Here is a 16,600-nt window from a genome sequence, read left to right on the forward strand (position 1 = left end):
CCCGGATCCTTGTGGAAACTGCTTGGTGATTATGAAGTTAAAGAGCAACAGAGTTCAATAAAGCCTTACGGCAACACCCTGAGGTCCCTCGGGCCCCGGGAACCCCGTCTCTCCGATTGGCCCCCTCTCACCCTGCAAGAGAACACAGACAGCTAACGTGTCAGTCTGCAATGATAAAAGTATGACGCATAGATTGACAGTTCAAAGACTTGGAGGCTGCGGCTCACCGACTCTCCTGGGATCCCTGGCTCGCCACGAGTGCCAGGCTTTCCCTGTCAGTCACGAGCATAGGAAGAGAAGAGAGGGTTTGACAGGTCTTCAATGATGTCATGTCCACGGCATTTCAGCAGCATCTCATTTATCTCATTTGGGTACAAACTAGCCAATATCTCATAAAGCAGCAGAGAAAATACATACAAAACACGACAGACTTACTTGTGAGCTTAACATTCAGTGTATTAGGTAGAGGAACTCCGATGACGAGTGTACGTCTTGCCAAACATAAAAACTTTGATGGCTGGTTAAAATGGATCATGATAGCGTTTAAAATACTATCGTTCCTTTGCACAGTGCAATGCGTTGCAGAGGGCGAAATGCCTACTAAATGAACATTTCAGTATACCATTCTTAGCGGACTGTGTATACCCACACAAAACAGCAATATCATGTAGTTACATGACTGACTGCCAGTTTCAGCCAACCATCAGCTCACCAATATCTCTGGATTCTCTAGAAAGCCTCTACGTGGGTGATCTGACCCCATATTGTGAATGTATGCATTCTTGTCTGGATGAATATATGTACTTAATTAACATATTTAGAGGTCATGGTGAACAAGATTAATAAAGACATCCAGAGTTTCACTAGTGAAGGAGTTTGGATCGATCATCCATCTCGTCATCAATACTGTTTCACAATCAACAAGATATAAAGGTTGAATTGGAACACTCTTCAAACCTATTCAATGTTACCCTTCTCCGCCAGCACATACTTCCCTCTGTTTACAAGCGTTTCATAAGCTGCTATTTTTATCCCTCTGAGCAAATAGTCTTTATTGCATACAAAAGTTGTTGGCTTTATTGCACTTGGACCTGAAGTTGTCCCTTAAAAATTGCCAGGCATTCAGTCAATTTTCCTTCACTTCTTTTACTTCAGCCCAATTCAATAGGGTATCACTTGGATCGTCTAGAGCATTACTGTTGTCTTACCAAACCATCAACCGTTTTGTGCATTATCTAAGGAGCTCAGAGGTGTGTCCTTGTAACCATCTTTTACTGCAGTAGACCAATAGGCTTGGCAAATTTTCAAGTACAATTGATGGAGAGCTTGAGGATTGGTTTGATTCTCTTGTAATCTGTACCAAGTTCTAAACTCTCAGTCAATGTATTTTACACTAACACACAGTTTAGGACAGGCTTTGGAAGCAGAGACAATCAGGTCCATTATGATGATGATGATTGTTATTAGTATAGCTATTTGTATATGATTATATAATATCATATTTATAATAATAATAATTATTATTAATGAATAATTAATACATAAATATAATTACCGAGAACTGTCTATCAAAGTGCTATTCATATGAATTTGCATCCTCTGTGTTCTCTGGTTTCCTCCCGTATTCTAAAAACATGCAGCAGGTTCACTGAAAAAAACAGGGGAAATTGCTCCAAATGAATGAGTGAATGTTGGCTGTCTTTCTATGAGGCTGATGACTTATGTGTGAGGAACATTGAAGTACTATGTATATGTTTTTGGACAGTAAGAGAAACCAGAAAACCTGGGGGAAACCGACAGATTCATTTTTTGCAACATAACAGAGAGGATTTATCATGTTGCTTATTGCACAACTACTAACTACAATTACAAATTATATGTATATGTAAAATTAACAGTAGAGACTGAAGGTCCATGAATTAATAATTATCTGTAGCTTCATTACAGTGTTGTAGTGCTCAAGGGTAAGACCTGGCTGACATTTTTTAAAGATCTTGAATTGGACCTAATCCAAATGACTCCGGTATAACTTGGATTATAGCAGTTTGATAAATTAGGACTTGAATTCCAAGGACAGTGATCTCACCACCAGGTAGCTCACATACTAGGCCTGTGCATTGTTGAGATACTAAATATTATACCATTAATAATATAATAATATTAATAGTATTCAATGTCTACGTACATGTGCATTTGAATCAAATAGGTGAAACAAAAAAGCATCCAACTTACTAAAGGACCAGGAATTCCAGGTGGACCAGGTATACCCATATCACCCTGAAAGAAACAATACAGATGTGTCAGATGGATGACACACACAACACTTACATATAAATATAAGTCATTGTCATGTTGGACACACACAGTGACATTTATGTCAGAAGTAATGAACCTGACTGAGCTCATTTCTATTTTGACTACTGCTGACAAATTTGTTTAGTAAGTGCCCGATAACAATAACTTTCTTTGTACATTAACAAATACCGATTTGTGATAAACATCTTTAAGTCTTCCTCAATTTTCAGCTGGAAACATTTAGCATTTTACACCCCTGACATTATTTCCACAAAGATACATTACTAACTAATATGTCAAAGAATGGATGTCTCAACTTCTCAACAAACACACACAACTTTTACATTATATTTATATATAGGAAGTTATGGAAAGTTATGAGTAGATGTATTTTTATTCCATGAATATAAATAGGAGCTATTGATTGTGAAGATGAGCTGGCTCTGTGTAGGGATGTTGTCACTGTATATCTCTAATGTTGCTCAGATGTCAAAAGTATTATGGGATCTGGATTTAAAATGATAAAATAATAATTAGTAAATGAATGAGTTAAGTCATTTAGAGAGAAAAACTTAAATATTTCAACCCTTGTCCCATTAGAAGTTACATGGGCAAAAAACTTGTTCCTCAATTTGCATGTAATAGAACTTTACTGGTTTGTAAGAGAATCATCAGTAGTTTATCCTCCGGTTGTTTATGAGTGTCTAAATGGTCAGTTACATCAAAATCCTATGTACCCAATACAATAGCACTTTCTCATTAGGTAAAAGAATACATACAATAAGGAGAGTTCAAACAATGAGAAAATCTGTCCAACAAAGGTCAAATAATTATTCCCATCAGGTGCACAATTCTGAAGATTTTCAGATGATTTTTTGTAACACTTCTTTTCATATACATTTCTACAAACTAGTGTATTTCATGGCTATACATGAACAAATATCAACAAGTGGTGCATTCTTTTAACCCAGTACATATCATTTGTACTTTTCTAGCTTTCAATGTTATGGGACAACCACAAGGCTTTGCTGTGTTCTCTCGCAGTAATTCCAAAAATATAGGACTTAGACAGACCAAGCTTTCCAGCTGTGAAATACTTTTTTTAAAAGATGTCACTATGAAAATTAGCATAGAAAACAAAGCCCAATACAAACAACCATAGACTGCCTCACTTCTCCCTTAAGTATCAGTCAAGACACCTGTTTCTCTTGAGTCTCTGAGTCTGTGTACCCGTTTTGTTTATGCACAACTCTATAGGTTCACACATCACACTATGTATGTATGCCTTTACAGTATGAAGGCACCAGTCTGGACCGCGACTACATGTTTCAGTGGGCAATGAGCAAGAATTGAAGTAGAAAAAAAGAAAAAAAAAGTAAGAAATAATTTGTAGTTCACTTCAACCTGCTGGCTAAATGTGAAGGACAAGAAGCGTATAAAAAACATTACAAGGTTGCACCTTATGACAATTAAGATGCCTGTCTGCGGTTAACTAGGCATGCCCATTGGTCTTTTTACTGCATCGTTATTGCATTTTATTATATACATTCTGCCTCTGTAGTGAAATTTAGCTGGATGAGGTGTTGTCTGGCATTGAATGTTATGTTTACTATGTGTAAACACATTCTACTCTCTCAATTTAAAAATATTCCTTGGAAAGTATCTCTACTCTGACCTTTTGTGGTTTACCAGTGGGTTGCACCTCCGTTCATGGCCCTAACTAATGGGGCACTCTTCACCCGGTAGCGTTTGGGAAACTGGGACACAAAATGCCCTGGAGCATTTCAAAATATAGCGGTAGCATTCTTGGGAGTCACAAACCTAGCTGGTGACCAGGTGAGAGTTGGTCAATTTTTTGTTTAATGCCTATTACATGTACTTATTAGTAATACAGTGCCTACCAAGGACTATGAATGTAAACCATTGTTCTTTATATTTGACGATCGGCTGATAATCAGTACTTTCAACAGGAACCTTGAATTGTATCTTATTCACACTGGCATTTGTTTATTTATTTGACAAAGGGGGTGTTTTTAAGATGCAGACATTTTAAACATAATTCAATAGAATATGAATAGAAGAGCATTAAGATATTCTGGTTATATCCTTACCTTTGCACCGGGCAATCCTTCTATCCCAGGTAAGCCCATGGTCCCTGGTTCCCCCTATGAAAACAGGAACAACAAAATGCAAACTGTACCAAAAAGGTGCAGTCTTGAATAGCATAACGGGGTTAGGTAGTACAATTATTTATTGTTAGGTCGTAATATTTTTTAAAGCTGTGAGCGAATGTGATACGGAAACAATGCAGTATACAACATAGATCTAAACCTAAAGTCCTGCAATAAATTACATGGTGCAAAAACTGGAATGTCACATATTTCTCTTTTCCCCTGGACAATATCAGGTGGGAATTTAATGCGACCCTTCGTGTGTCAATTTAAAGACAGTCCTCAGAGGACAATTCTTCAACCCCAATGTATTAAATTATGTTCTATGGTATGTGCTGTCACACTTTGCGGAGTATTGATGGCACATAAAAAGAGCCCCATTTGACAATTACAATCCGTTGCTTTCTGCTCTAAAAATAGAAGCAGGTGCATGAACTAGTGATTGCCTATGTCTACCCCGTTTTGCTCAAGCTGCCATGAAGAAATGCCATGATACACAATAGAGATGCAACTGTTGCTGACATAGACAGATTGTGCAGGTAATTGTCACACATGTAGATTGTCATGAATAAGTGAGTGTGGCTGAGGGGAGAGTGGGCAGCCAGAGGATCAGCTGTGAGACGGATTGAAGCAATTCCACCACAGCACTGTGGCTGCTCAAGACAATTTATTAAAATGTCAAATTAACATCCTGGTGAAAAATTACTGTGGAACAAAACAATAAAAAACTACAACTAGCCTCAAGAGCATAAAGAATTCAAGTAGATGACGAAGAGATGCAGAAAAGCTGCATTGTCTGTGTGTGTGGATTGTATTCATGCATCAGTGTGGGGGAAGGGCAGTCAAAGTGCTGAGATGATTCTTGGGTTTCTCCCAGCAAGACAATATTCTGCAATTTTATTCTGAAAGGATGTACAATTCTTTTTAAGTGTGAGATGTGAGGCTAGACTGACTTATGTCTCAGAAAATCAGACAGGTAATAGATACAGAATGTCAAGTATGATTTCTTCAATTGCTATGTAGTAAAAACAAGCAAATATAAGTGCTTCATAAAAATATACTCAAGAAAAGCTCCAACTCACTGCAGGTCCATTATCTCCTTTGGGGCCCTTAAAAGAAAAACAGGACAGATTACTCATATTAATGTGACAGCTGCGACCATAAAGATCATAAATTTAGCTCTAAATGGCATGTGGATACAGTCTGTTATTGTCATTAAAATTCATAGTGTTCATTATTGCCTCTCTTTCCCCACAAATTTTGATCTCTTATTCACTCCTGCATTGTTGAGAACCGTGTTGGTTGTGATCTTGTGGAGTAACTTGATAAAATAAAAACAACAGCCGTTGTAGAACACAAGTGAAATCAAACTCTTTGAGTATATTTTACATTTTTGAAATGCATATTTGCATCTTCCCAAGCTTTATGTTTTAAAATGCATTGTCATTTTGCAATTTCAGCCAAAGTTACACACACACACACACACACACACACACACACACACACACAGTAAACTTGCACTCATGAGTGCAAATGATTACAACAAATGTTGGACACAAGTCTAATACTCTTCCTTGACATGTGTATGATTATAAAACTGGACACACACATACAGTATTCACACAGTTTGTAATGTACTGGTGTTGTGTGTATGTTTGTATATATGTATACACATATATACTGTACATGTACACACATACACACATGCACATACACACCCACGTTAAAATAGTTATAGATAACTTGACAAATGATAAGCAAGTTAATGTGGTCTTGACCTGTTGAATCTGGAGCAACTTTGAGTCTCTGATGAATGCGCGACCGGGAAAATCATCCTCAAGCTTCTGCTATGTGGCCTACTTTTTTGTTAAAACCTTCAGTTTTTGATTGTTGTGGATGGATCCATGTTAGGTCTGTGAGTCAATGTCTCTCCAGACAAGGAACGATATCAAAATATCTGATAAGGAGGCGCATGGGGAACTGATTAGCAAACCAGGTCACCACAACTTGGCACTTTGGGTGGCAGCTGAAGTACATCTATGTGGCATATCTTTGTGTCATGGAGCAGGTTGGAGACCTGTTTGAGAGTCTTGAGGCCTCTTTGCAATCATCAAACCACAAACCGCTTTGGATCAAACCAGACATTAAGACGACAATGCAGGGATAATCGAGTTATTTGTTGTGCGACGACTAAATTATGAAGGTAATATAGTAGCATGATGCCTGTGTGTTGTTTCTCAAAAGTGCTCTTTTAGGACTCAAAAATACTCTAATTCCCTCTGCCGTTATGCTTACCGGGGCACCGGGAGCTCCTGGGGGTCCTAAAATAGCTCCACCACTCTGAAAAGACATTTTACTTTATGACTTTATATTTTACAGTATAGGTCAAACACATTTGAACCACAGGCAATGATTTCTTCCCACCAATATGATTAAAGGTACAATACCACTCACAAACTGAGTCACTGTATCATAAGGAGGTTAAGTCTTTTGTGTTCTTACCTTGAGCTTGTACAGACTGCTCATTCCATTGCCCTCCACGTAAGGTACACCCTAAAGCACAATTAACAGTAAATCAGACATCTGCTCTCAGAGACTTTCCCAACTGCTCTGTGAATTTTTCGGCATCAAGAGTCTTTACAGAAAACTGTACAGCCCTGGAGCAGTTATTCACTGTTAAGCTCTTAAAAGCTATATTTGAGAGAGATCAACAGCTCATTTGGTGATTACACAAGGAGAGAGAGAAGCGGAAAGAAGAAGAAAAACAATGAGAACAGGAGTCTTCTTAATGTGTGATCCTCGGTTATTCAGAAAAAAAATTAGAACGATTCAAAAAATACAATGAAGCACACAAGAGATTTTGGTTTTCTGAGCTGTGGAATATAGACTTCTTGGCAGTATTTGGATATTAACAAATATTTTTTTCGTGTTACAAATTAGTAGCGGGCAGCTATTAGAGATGTAGACAGAGTTAAGGTTCTTATTTAAAGGCAAGAGGATATCTGTGCCCTTTTCAGCCCACTGAGCCATCCCCTGTCCTCCTAGAACGCAGTTTATGAGACCAGGGTGTAGGGTGGGGGTTGGTAGTGGTGGCCGGTTCAAGGGGACGACTGATGAATTATAGATTTGTCTTTCAAAGTGCTTACTCACTGGCCTTTTAAGGGTTGGAAACATGATTCAATTCTAGCGAACAGGTCACCAGATTTCGATCACATTAGAAATGTTTGGCAGTTTTTCATTTCTTGTTAAATTGAATATTGTTTGAACGAGTGACGGTGATTTATATTGGAACAGATGTCAAGACAATTCTTTGCCTCTAGCTTTCAATTAAATTGAAAAGGCAGGTGCCTCACATAACAGGTGTCCAGGCACAGGAGTTAAATGCTGATGATTTTACCAAAACGAACACTAAAGGAGCATATTACAACAAAAAAATTATATATACCTGTAACACAATAGAATATTTGTGATCTGACACGAGCTAAAATAAAAAAACAAAATTTGCAATGTAAAAATTTACATTTTTACATACATACATACACACAATTATACTAACAGTGTTAGGGGAAAAGACCATGTTATGGTTGGCATGGATAACATAGAGCTTGCAATTAAGCACAGATGTTTCACAGATGAAGTCTTTGATTATGCTTGAAAATTAATAAGCTGGTATAAGATTCTTTAATAATTGTGTTTCATTTAGCCATAATAAAGATAGATAAAGGCATTTTGTGATTTGTAAGTGATTATGTCTCCCTTTCTGCTGATAACATCCTCAAATAGAGTCATATATGGATGACAGACATTGTGCTTTAAACCAGCTCTGATTTGACAAAAAGCACAAATGGTCCTAGCGACAATTGTCTACAATTTGCCTTTCGACAAAGTATTGTAAACATTGTATGTAGGGCGAAGGTGTGATTCATAATTTTGAGATACATACATGGAATTTGTGCTAGGTCAAAACTAGCAATACAACTTGCAATTTTAGTTTGGGTGCTTTTGAAGATCTGACTATAGACTCATAATACTACCACTCAAGAATTCAAAATACAAGAATACAATGCATTTTGTTGAAAAAATAAGTACACAAATAAGATAACAGTCAAGAGTTAAAGCAATCAATATAACGCATTATTTGCATATATTCATTGAGAACTTACTGGAGGTCCGGGGAGCCCTGGTTGGCCTGGTGGCCCTTCAGATCCCTGTCAGACACAAACATGGGGATTTCTTAAACCTTAAACCTGTAAAACTAGAACTAGCCATCAATGCACGGAAAAAGAACCCCGCAGATAGAAACTGAGAACTATTTTAATGGCTTTAGAAACATTGTACATACCTCAAATTCCTATTGCAGTTTTCATCTATAAATATCCAGACCTTCTATTAATATGTTATAACAATCTGTTACTTTAAAAGCATTTGTTATTATAACTGACATGAAGGCACATGAGTATTGGCCAAATATCTGGATTTTGTTCAGCCATCTTGACCATAAAGCGGTGGTGAGGAATGACATCCCAATCCATTCTTAAACATTGACAGAAACACCAAGAGTCACCCTCATCGGTATAGCAGTCAGTGTGAGATAACTGTAATAAGAGGTTTCCGTCGTAATTGCCAAAGTAAAATGAAATTGAACTTGTTTCCAGGTGAACATTTACATTCGATTTGGAGTAACATCCAGAAGGTGCAGCTTGAATATTGTGTTTATGAGAATGGGATGTACGGAGACATAACCCCAATATAAGTTGTTAGGTATTGATGAAGAAAAAAGTTTTATTCTAATGTACAAGGAGCAAATTTCAAGTAACAACGGAAGCATTTTAATTATACTGATTCAATATTGAGACACTCTGGGATGGAGGGAGCAAACTTCAGTCATAACTAATACAGGTGGTCCTCACTTCATGGCGGGGTTACATCCCAAGGGATCCGTTATTAAGCGATTTTGTTGTTGAGGTTTCCGTTAAGGTACGGAATTTGCAGTATTTGCATACATATCAGCCATTTGTTCTGTGATATTTTACCTTTCCTTTTCCTATAATGTTTATATTTGCATGAATATAGGCCAATATAAGCACGGGTAAGCGTGCACAATACGTACTCACACACAACACTGCTGCAAGTGCATTCCGCGTGTATTTTAATAGCATCCCAAAGCCCATTGTGACTCTGAGTCGTCGTTAACCGAGTATGTCGTTAAGTGAGGACCATCTGTATTGTGTACCATCTGTACATTAGAAAACTTATTGGTATTGTTCTACAAATTTTCCTGTGCAAAGAAAATCACACATTATAGAATAAGAAAAATAAAACACCTAACTTTTTCTCCTTTACTTCCGGCTGACCCCAATGAACCAGGTCTACCTATAAGCCCCTGCAAACAGAATGAACATTTAGTTGTAAATATGCACATTTTTAATTTAAAAACTAATTTATCATTATATTTTTTTTTTCTCAAACTATGGAGTTTTTTATTGTAGTGTATATCAGGTTAGATTTGTTCCATGCTTCTTACCGGGGCACCTGTGCGACCTGTCACACCTGGAAGCCCTGGTACTCCTGGAGGCCCCTGAAATAGTCATAACAATAATATTGTTGATATTATGATTGTCCAAATAACAATATCAGCATATTCATAGTCAACTGTGGCCTAAAGTGTGTTGGTGCCAGTGCACTTATGGACTCCTTTATTCCTTAACATGGTGTTTGCTATGGACAATCTGTGATGAGCACAGAAGTCCAATAACAAGACACCACTCACGGGGGGGGGGGTTCCTCCCAATCATGCCCTTCCAAGTTGCACTGTCATTGCCTAGGTGAGCATTGATGGGAGTCCCCGGTCGGAACCCTCTCTAGCAGCCCCTTGAGGGACCCCAAGAAGGGTGGGTAACCTGTTGTTGGGTGCATAGCCACAAACAACACTCAGAACCTGTCCCCCCACCTAAAGGCGGAGGGCAGCTACCCTCTTGTCCACCAGGTTGAACCCCAATATACAGGCGTCGAGACAAAGTGTGACAAATATGCCCACACACTCCCGGCGCCTCTCACTGGGGGCAACTCCAGAGTAAAAAGAGTCAAGCCCCTCTTGAGAGTCACTGTGGCAGGCTGTTCAAGCCTTCCTTGAGAGACTACTTTTGTTTTCAGGTCTCCCTTCTGGGTTTTCAGGGGTGGGGGCTTGCTCCTAACGGGACTGGGGCGTGGTTTAGGTCCTAGGCATTTTGGTCTAAAGAAATTCATTGTTGGTTTTAGGTGTTTCAGGGATAAAGTTTGAACTCGTCAACGGCTCTGCCATCTTTCTTCATTGCACCACAATGTAAACAATTAGGTTAATCAATATGTAATGTCTTGCTTTTCAAGGGTTCAGCAAACAACAGCAGTTTTACATGTCAAGACAAAAAATGTAGTAAGCCAGATTTTAACTGGTGATAAAAAGAACAGTTAATGAAGACTGTGACTTTGAATGCTATTATTCACACATTAAAACAGGTAGTTATCACAAAAAGATGAAAACTCTTGAGATAAACCATGAAAGGTCCCCAATAAGAATTAGTTAAGTGATGCTGCTCATCTCCGAATTCCAAAGCACGGCAAACCAAGGTGTTTTATTTTTAAAGACTCTTTTCCAAGCACTGCCAATTTCTCCAGTGCTTTTTAAAATTCTAATCTTCTTTTAAAATTCTTATAAAATAATCTCCGAAATTTTCATAGAGCTTCAACTGATGTCGGCGCATTGAGTATCGGCATACCTTCTTAATACTTGTATATTAAAAGGTTCAAAAATAAAGTTACTTACAAGAATGCTTTTAATGAGGCAGTACCAGTTGTAAAATCCAACCAGTGTAGTGACTTGCTAGAAATCTTTCTAGGTAATGCTTCTCAAGTCTTTGATCTTGCAATTTATTTGATTAACACAGATGAAGGATTAGCATATTTGAAGCATTATGGACTGATTTAAAGAGGATTTAGGATGGGATAGACATTTTGATTAAAAAAAAAAACAGCTCTCAGGATTTTGGCATGCTCACTTAAAACTTTGTTTTGTTTATTAATTCTCTTTTAACTCACCTCATCACCCTTATCTCCTGTTGGGCCAGGAAAGCCTCTTTCCCCCTTCACTCCCTGCAAGAAGAAACAAACAAGAAAGGAAAAAGATTTTCATCAGATATAAAAGCACTGTAAACTAGCATCTAAATAAATAAACTCCAAAATGTTTTTTTTTCTCTTGCAGCACATGGACTGAAACCGCGACTGCTGCTTCACAATGGTATAACACTGTTTCCATAGCAACAACTTCTACAGCAAGTACATCGAGCTGAGCTATTTAGACAGAATGATAACTATTCTCAATGAAAAGATTTTGTTCGACATCAATCTTTTAATGTTACAAATATTAAATAAAAAATTACAAGCGGATATTTCAGTGAATACCTTTGGGCCCTCTTTCCCAGGATTACCCATTGGGCCTCTTATACCTGGATCGCCCTGTAAATAAATATTACGCACATTTGAGGGCAAGAACACAAGAAGGCCACATTTTATATGCAGGTAGAGAATAATATGTAAATATATATAGGAGAGAGAGAGATTTTTACGGAATGCTGAGCAACAGTCTATTAGACTATTAGATTATTAGCAGGGTCGTCTCCAAATGTCCCTGCCAATTGATATATTTACCTTTTCTCCTACCATCCCATCTATTCCTTGCAGTCCAAGGGATCCTTTCTCTCCCTTCTGCCCAGGCAGCCCTGTCACTCTCATCTGGCACGTACTGCAGGCATTCTGCCAGTGCAGGCAAGGCAGGAAGCAAAAGTAGTGACACAGATAAGATTTCATCAAGAGCTGGAGCACTGCATTTTTGCCCTTTATTATGTCACCTCTCCTGGGTGGAGGACAAGACCCCAAGTGACACAAAGTGTTCTCTAAATGTCTTCAGAGCAGAAATAATGTGAACCCACCAACAGTGTCTCTCATCTAGGTGAGTAGTGAACTTTGTCATACTCATTGACTGTGACATTTAGGTGAGAATCTTAAATATCATTTTCCCCAATCCAGTCATATAGAAACTGCAACTTGCAGGAGAAAATGTTAAGGCTTGCAGGGGTTCTTAGAATCAGTCTAAAACCTTAAAGAATGTTTCCCAAATATAATTCTTTCCCAGTCAACAAATTTCCTCTATTTTTCTCCATTTTTACATCCTCTATTTTTCAGCATACATATAACCATAATACAATGTCTGAGTTAATACAGTATTGAGCTGCTGAGCAGCTCTGGTGAGGACTGCAAGAGGGCTATCATGTGGAATATAATCAATTGATATTAATCTGCAGGCATTAAATGTACTGTCAGTTTTTAATGATTGAAAAAAAATCTTTAGCTAATTGCTGTCCTAGAGGTTGCGGTATAGTAAAGTGTTGAAGCTTTGAAGGAATTAAAGAGAAAGTGTTTGATATATTAGGCTATTAAATGAATACTCCAAACAAGGACGTCAGCAGCCACACGAGAAGCAATGAGGTATTTTACAACAGCTCTACGAAAAGGAGATTCTGGATTTAGCAAATACTAGCACAAGGCTTTAGAAGCCTATTTTCATGCTCAAATTTAAAGGAAGTTAAATCTTTGGAATACTGTCTGAGTTGAGTGGAGCTGGTACTTTCTTTTTATGGTTGAGAGGGAAATTGTTGCATAGTATCAGCGACAAGATCTTTTATAAATGTTATATTTTCAGTTCATTTTAGTATATTGTTGAGGTCTAATTTCTGCTTTCCATTCCAGTGAACATTCTTTTGATAAATATTTTCATATATTTCAAATTGGGAAAGGGAAATAACTGAGTGAGTATGAACTTCTTCTCACACTGACAACCTGATGGAGGCACTCAAGGGGTTTTATTGGCCTTTTATATTGATGGAATCTATCTAGTAGTATTGTTGTAACCTTTCAAATAGACAAACATTGATCATGCTTAAATAATAACCAAGGAAACCTTTTCTGTGGTGTTGTTTCAGAAAAACTGTTATCATAAACAGTGAACTGAACTACCTTAAGTATAGCGCCCATATCTCCAACTAATGGCATGGCAGTCTGTTAAAACAGGACAGGACAATCAACAGTGATATTCAAGGTGCATTTTCTAAAATTTCAAATTTAAGTTAATATGAGCACTTCACATACCCCAATAGAATATAATTTTCCCCAAATTGTTAAAATAAATCTTTATTTGTATGTATCATTTTTGGTTTTAATCCTCTCCGCTTCATGATAACGTAATTTACTTTGAAATTGCTCCCAGGGGACAAATAGGGTTTTCTGAATTTGATAACTTGAGAAAACGTTTAGCTGTGCTATTTCAGGAGGATTCATAACATTTCCTCGAATTTTCAAAACACTGAGGGTTTGAGACAGAGGTTTTGAGTCATAGATTATTATAATGAAAATCCACAATCAAACAAACCAATAATAAAAAAAAAACAAAACAAAACACAAAATTGACTCTAAATAAGTTTCGCTATGTCTTTACAAAATTGTAAAATAAAAACAAGATTAAAAGACTGACTTATAAAGATGCCAAAGCACCAGCCGGCCTCAGATTTTACTTTTAACTATGTTGATGTTGCTTGCTTGAAGAGCAAGAACACTGACAAACACAGAAATACAGAGACATGAAAAAAAAAGAGTGTGCTGTCAGTGTGCTGCCATTTTTCTACACACTGGCACATTTGTCTGAAAGAAATGCTGGTAAGTTACATGATGAGCTAATTAGCTAAAAACCTAAGCTTCTCTCTGATCAATAAATTACTGAAATGCAGAAGGCAGTAGGTTTACTTACGTGTTCACCAGGGGGCCCCGCAGGGCCTGGGGGGCCTGGTTTACCTGGGGGTCCCTTAAAAAGGGACAAAGTAAAAAGTAATCAATCATCCTTGGTGGGAAAAATTTATTTTATTTGTCCATAAGTTTTTCCCGTCCACAGTGTGCACCTGACATTTATTTATGCTATTTTTATCTTAAGTTGTGAGAAGGAGCAAATAAGTATTGAAGTAAAAAAGTCCTTTAACTCACCTCCCTACCTGTAGCTCCAGGAGGGCCCGATAAACCAGGGGCTCCGCGAGAGCCCTGAAAACATTCCCAGAAACTTTGATGATTGTCACAGACTTGTTTCATACATCTCAGTAACATTTTGCAAACATTAAAACGAGGTATTTAGAATCTGAACTGATTGCAACACCACAGGGTGCAGCATCAGTGACCTGGAAATCTGTTACAATTATTGTGGACTTGTTTGTTTGATATGGATTCAGACGATTCTGCACAAACCTCAATTCCTGGCTTTCCTGGGGGTCCCATAGGGCCCTAAGAACAGATAACACACTTTGTTTACACCATCTGCAGTCAGGCACCAATAAAGGAGCTGCATTAGACACCTCTTGCCCTACTGCTTCTGTCTCCATAAATACAGTTTTTTGAAAATGAAGACAGACTAACAATCCAATCTGCGAAGTTCAAACTAACATATTTTTATGAGATATGCCAAGTGCAACACAGCAGCACCCCATAGTAGTGATCAACATATTTCTTTCACAGAGAAATTATTAACATTGATAATATAGGGTGTTATATATTCCTAACTATGGTACCTCAATGATATGGGAATTTAAAGCTATCTTAACTCTGGGATAAACACATCAGTCAATATGTCATACTCACAGGCATGCCCATAATACTCTCGCCAGGTTCACCTTTCTCCCCGTGATCTCCGGGCAGTCCTGGAACACCCCTCTCCCCCTAACAAAAGCATTCAGAAAGCTTTCAAACACAGTGAATCGGTACCTTATGAAAGGAGTCTGAATTGTATTATCATTTGGTATTCAGACTCTGTGAGACCTTATTTTTCCTTTATAGTTATGTGATAGTTTCAAGGATAAGCAATCCAGATAAAGTCAAGACAAATGGTGCATGCCGTACATATAGCCCTTCTTAATTGTATTTAAACACCATGCAATACTGTATTTTAATTTATTTCTAGGAGAATGGGGGCTGCGTGGCGCAGGCGGTAGAGTAATCGTCTCTGGAACTAAACATCCCTGGCTCTTTCCTAGTGTGTTGAAGTGTTGTGGAGCAAGACGCTGAACCCGTAACTGCTCCCCTGGTGCCGGTGGACGGCCTGCCTACTGCTCATCCACGATGGGCTAATTGCAGAGAACGAATTTCCCCACGGGGATTAATAAAGGAGACATTATTATTAAAAACATCATAGTTACTAGATATTGGAGCCTCATTTTTGATTCCTTGTTTAAATCTTCAAACCACTGCAGTGTAATAACTGAGAACCTTATAGTCCCAATCTGATTTTTAGATGACGTGTGAACTTCAAAGCAATTGTGATAGGTAAAATATATTTGATTTTAGAAATTCTTTGTGTTGGTAAAATATTGTTCAAACAAATATTAATAATTAATCTAAAGGTAATGAGTACTGAGACCAGAAGTGTTGAAAAATGCTCCACCCTAAGTTGTTGAGGCAGAGGTCTGCCCACATTGAGCGTGAATATGTCCGAGGTTTCTGCCTGATAAAAAGCTTTTCCTTGCCACTGTTTCCAAGAGTTAACTGATGGGGGAATGCTGGGTCTCTGTTAATAAATTTAAAGAGTGGGGTCTTGACCTACTCTACATGTGAAACGTCACAAGAAGTCTGTTGTGAATTGGAGCTATATAAATAAAATCTGACTTGACTCTACTAGCACAATGATTTCCTACCTTTGGCCCACGGGATCCTCTGGATAAAGGAAGCCCATCACCCTGCAAAACAACAAGAAGAGGAATACATAAGTAGTCCCTTCATCAGCAATTCACTTTGAGAGCTGAGGTGCTTCACGAAAATGCTGTTCGTTCAAGTGCTAGAATTTAAACAGGAATATTGTGTCCATGAACAGTTAAGGCAGCATATGAAATTGTATTCAAAACTACAGTACTTCTGGGGGTTTCTATATACAGGCGAATATTCTTTCAGCAAGGATAAAACCTAGACTAGATGTGAAGCTACAGTACACGTTATTTACAGTAGAGTTCAGATTAGACATTGATTCCTGCAGCTGGAATATATTAGTGCTGCAAACCCTGACTTGCACAGTA

General features: G+C 37.9%; 1 protein-coding gene across 1 annotated transcript in view; it reads right to left on the reverse strand.

Annotated features, from left to right (window-relative positions):
• The window catches only part of LOC147236402 (uncharacterized), a 105,857-nt gene that overhangs the window by 11,181 nt on the left and 78,076 nt on the right, over positions 1 to 16,600 (reverse strand). The window contains 19 exon segments of the mRNA XM_086168166.1: positions 70 to 132; positions 228 to 272; positions 2,233 to 2,277; positions 4,407 to 4,460; positions 5,549 to 5,575; positions 6,762 to 6,806; positions 6,969 to 7,019; positions 8,630 to 8,674; positions 9,796 to 9,849; positions 9,991 to 10,044; positions 11,541 to 11,594; positions 11,904 to 11,957; positions 12,150 to 12,254; positions 13,515 to 13,556; positions 14,302 to 14,355; positions 14,532 to 14,585; positions 14,787 to 14,822; positions 15,177 to 15,254; positions 16,226 to 16,267. Of these exon segments, the coding sequence (XP_086024292.1) occupies positions 70 to 132; positions 228 to 272; positions 2,233 to 2,277; positions 4,407 to 4,460; positions 5,549 to 5,575; positions 6,762 to 6,806; positions 6,969 to 7,019; positions 8,630 to 8,674; positions 9,796 to 9,849; positions 9,991 to 10,044; positions 11,541 to 11,594; positions 11,904 to 11,957; positions 12,150 to 12,254; positions 13,515 to 13,556; positions 14,302 to 14,355; positions 14,532 to 14,585; positions 14,787 to 14,822; positions 15,177 to 15,254; positions 16,226 to 16,267 (1,002 nt within the window).

The sequence above is a fragment of the Fistularia commersonii genome, chromosome 2 (genome assembly GCF_037954325.1).
Source record: "Fistularia commersonii isolate RoL2024-O1a breed Wild chromosome 2, RoL_Fcom_v1.0, whole genome shotgun sequence".
Taxonomy (NCBI): domain Eukaryota; kingdom Metazoa; phylum Chordata; class Actinopteri; order Syngnathiformes; family Fistulariidae; genus Fistularia; species Fistularia commersonii.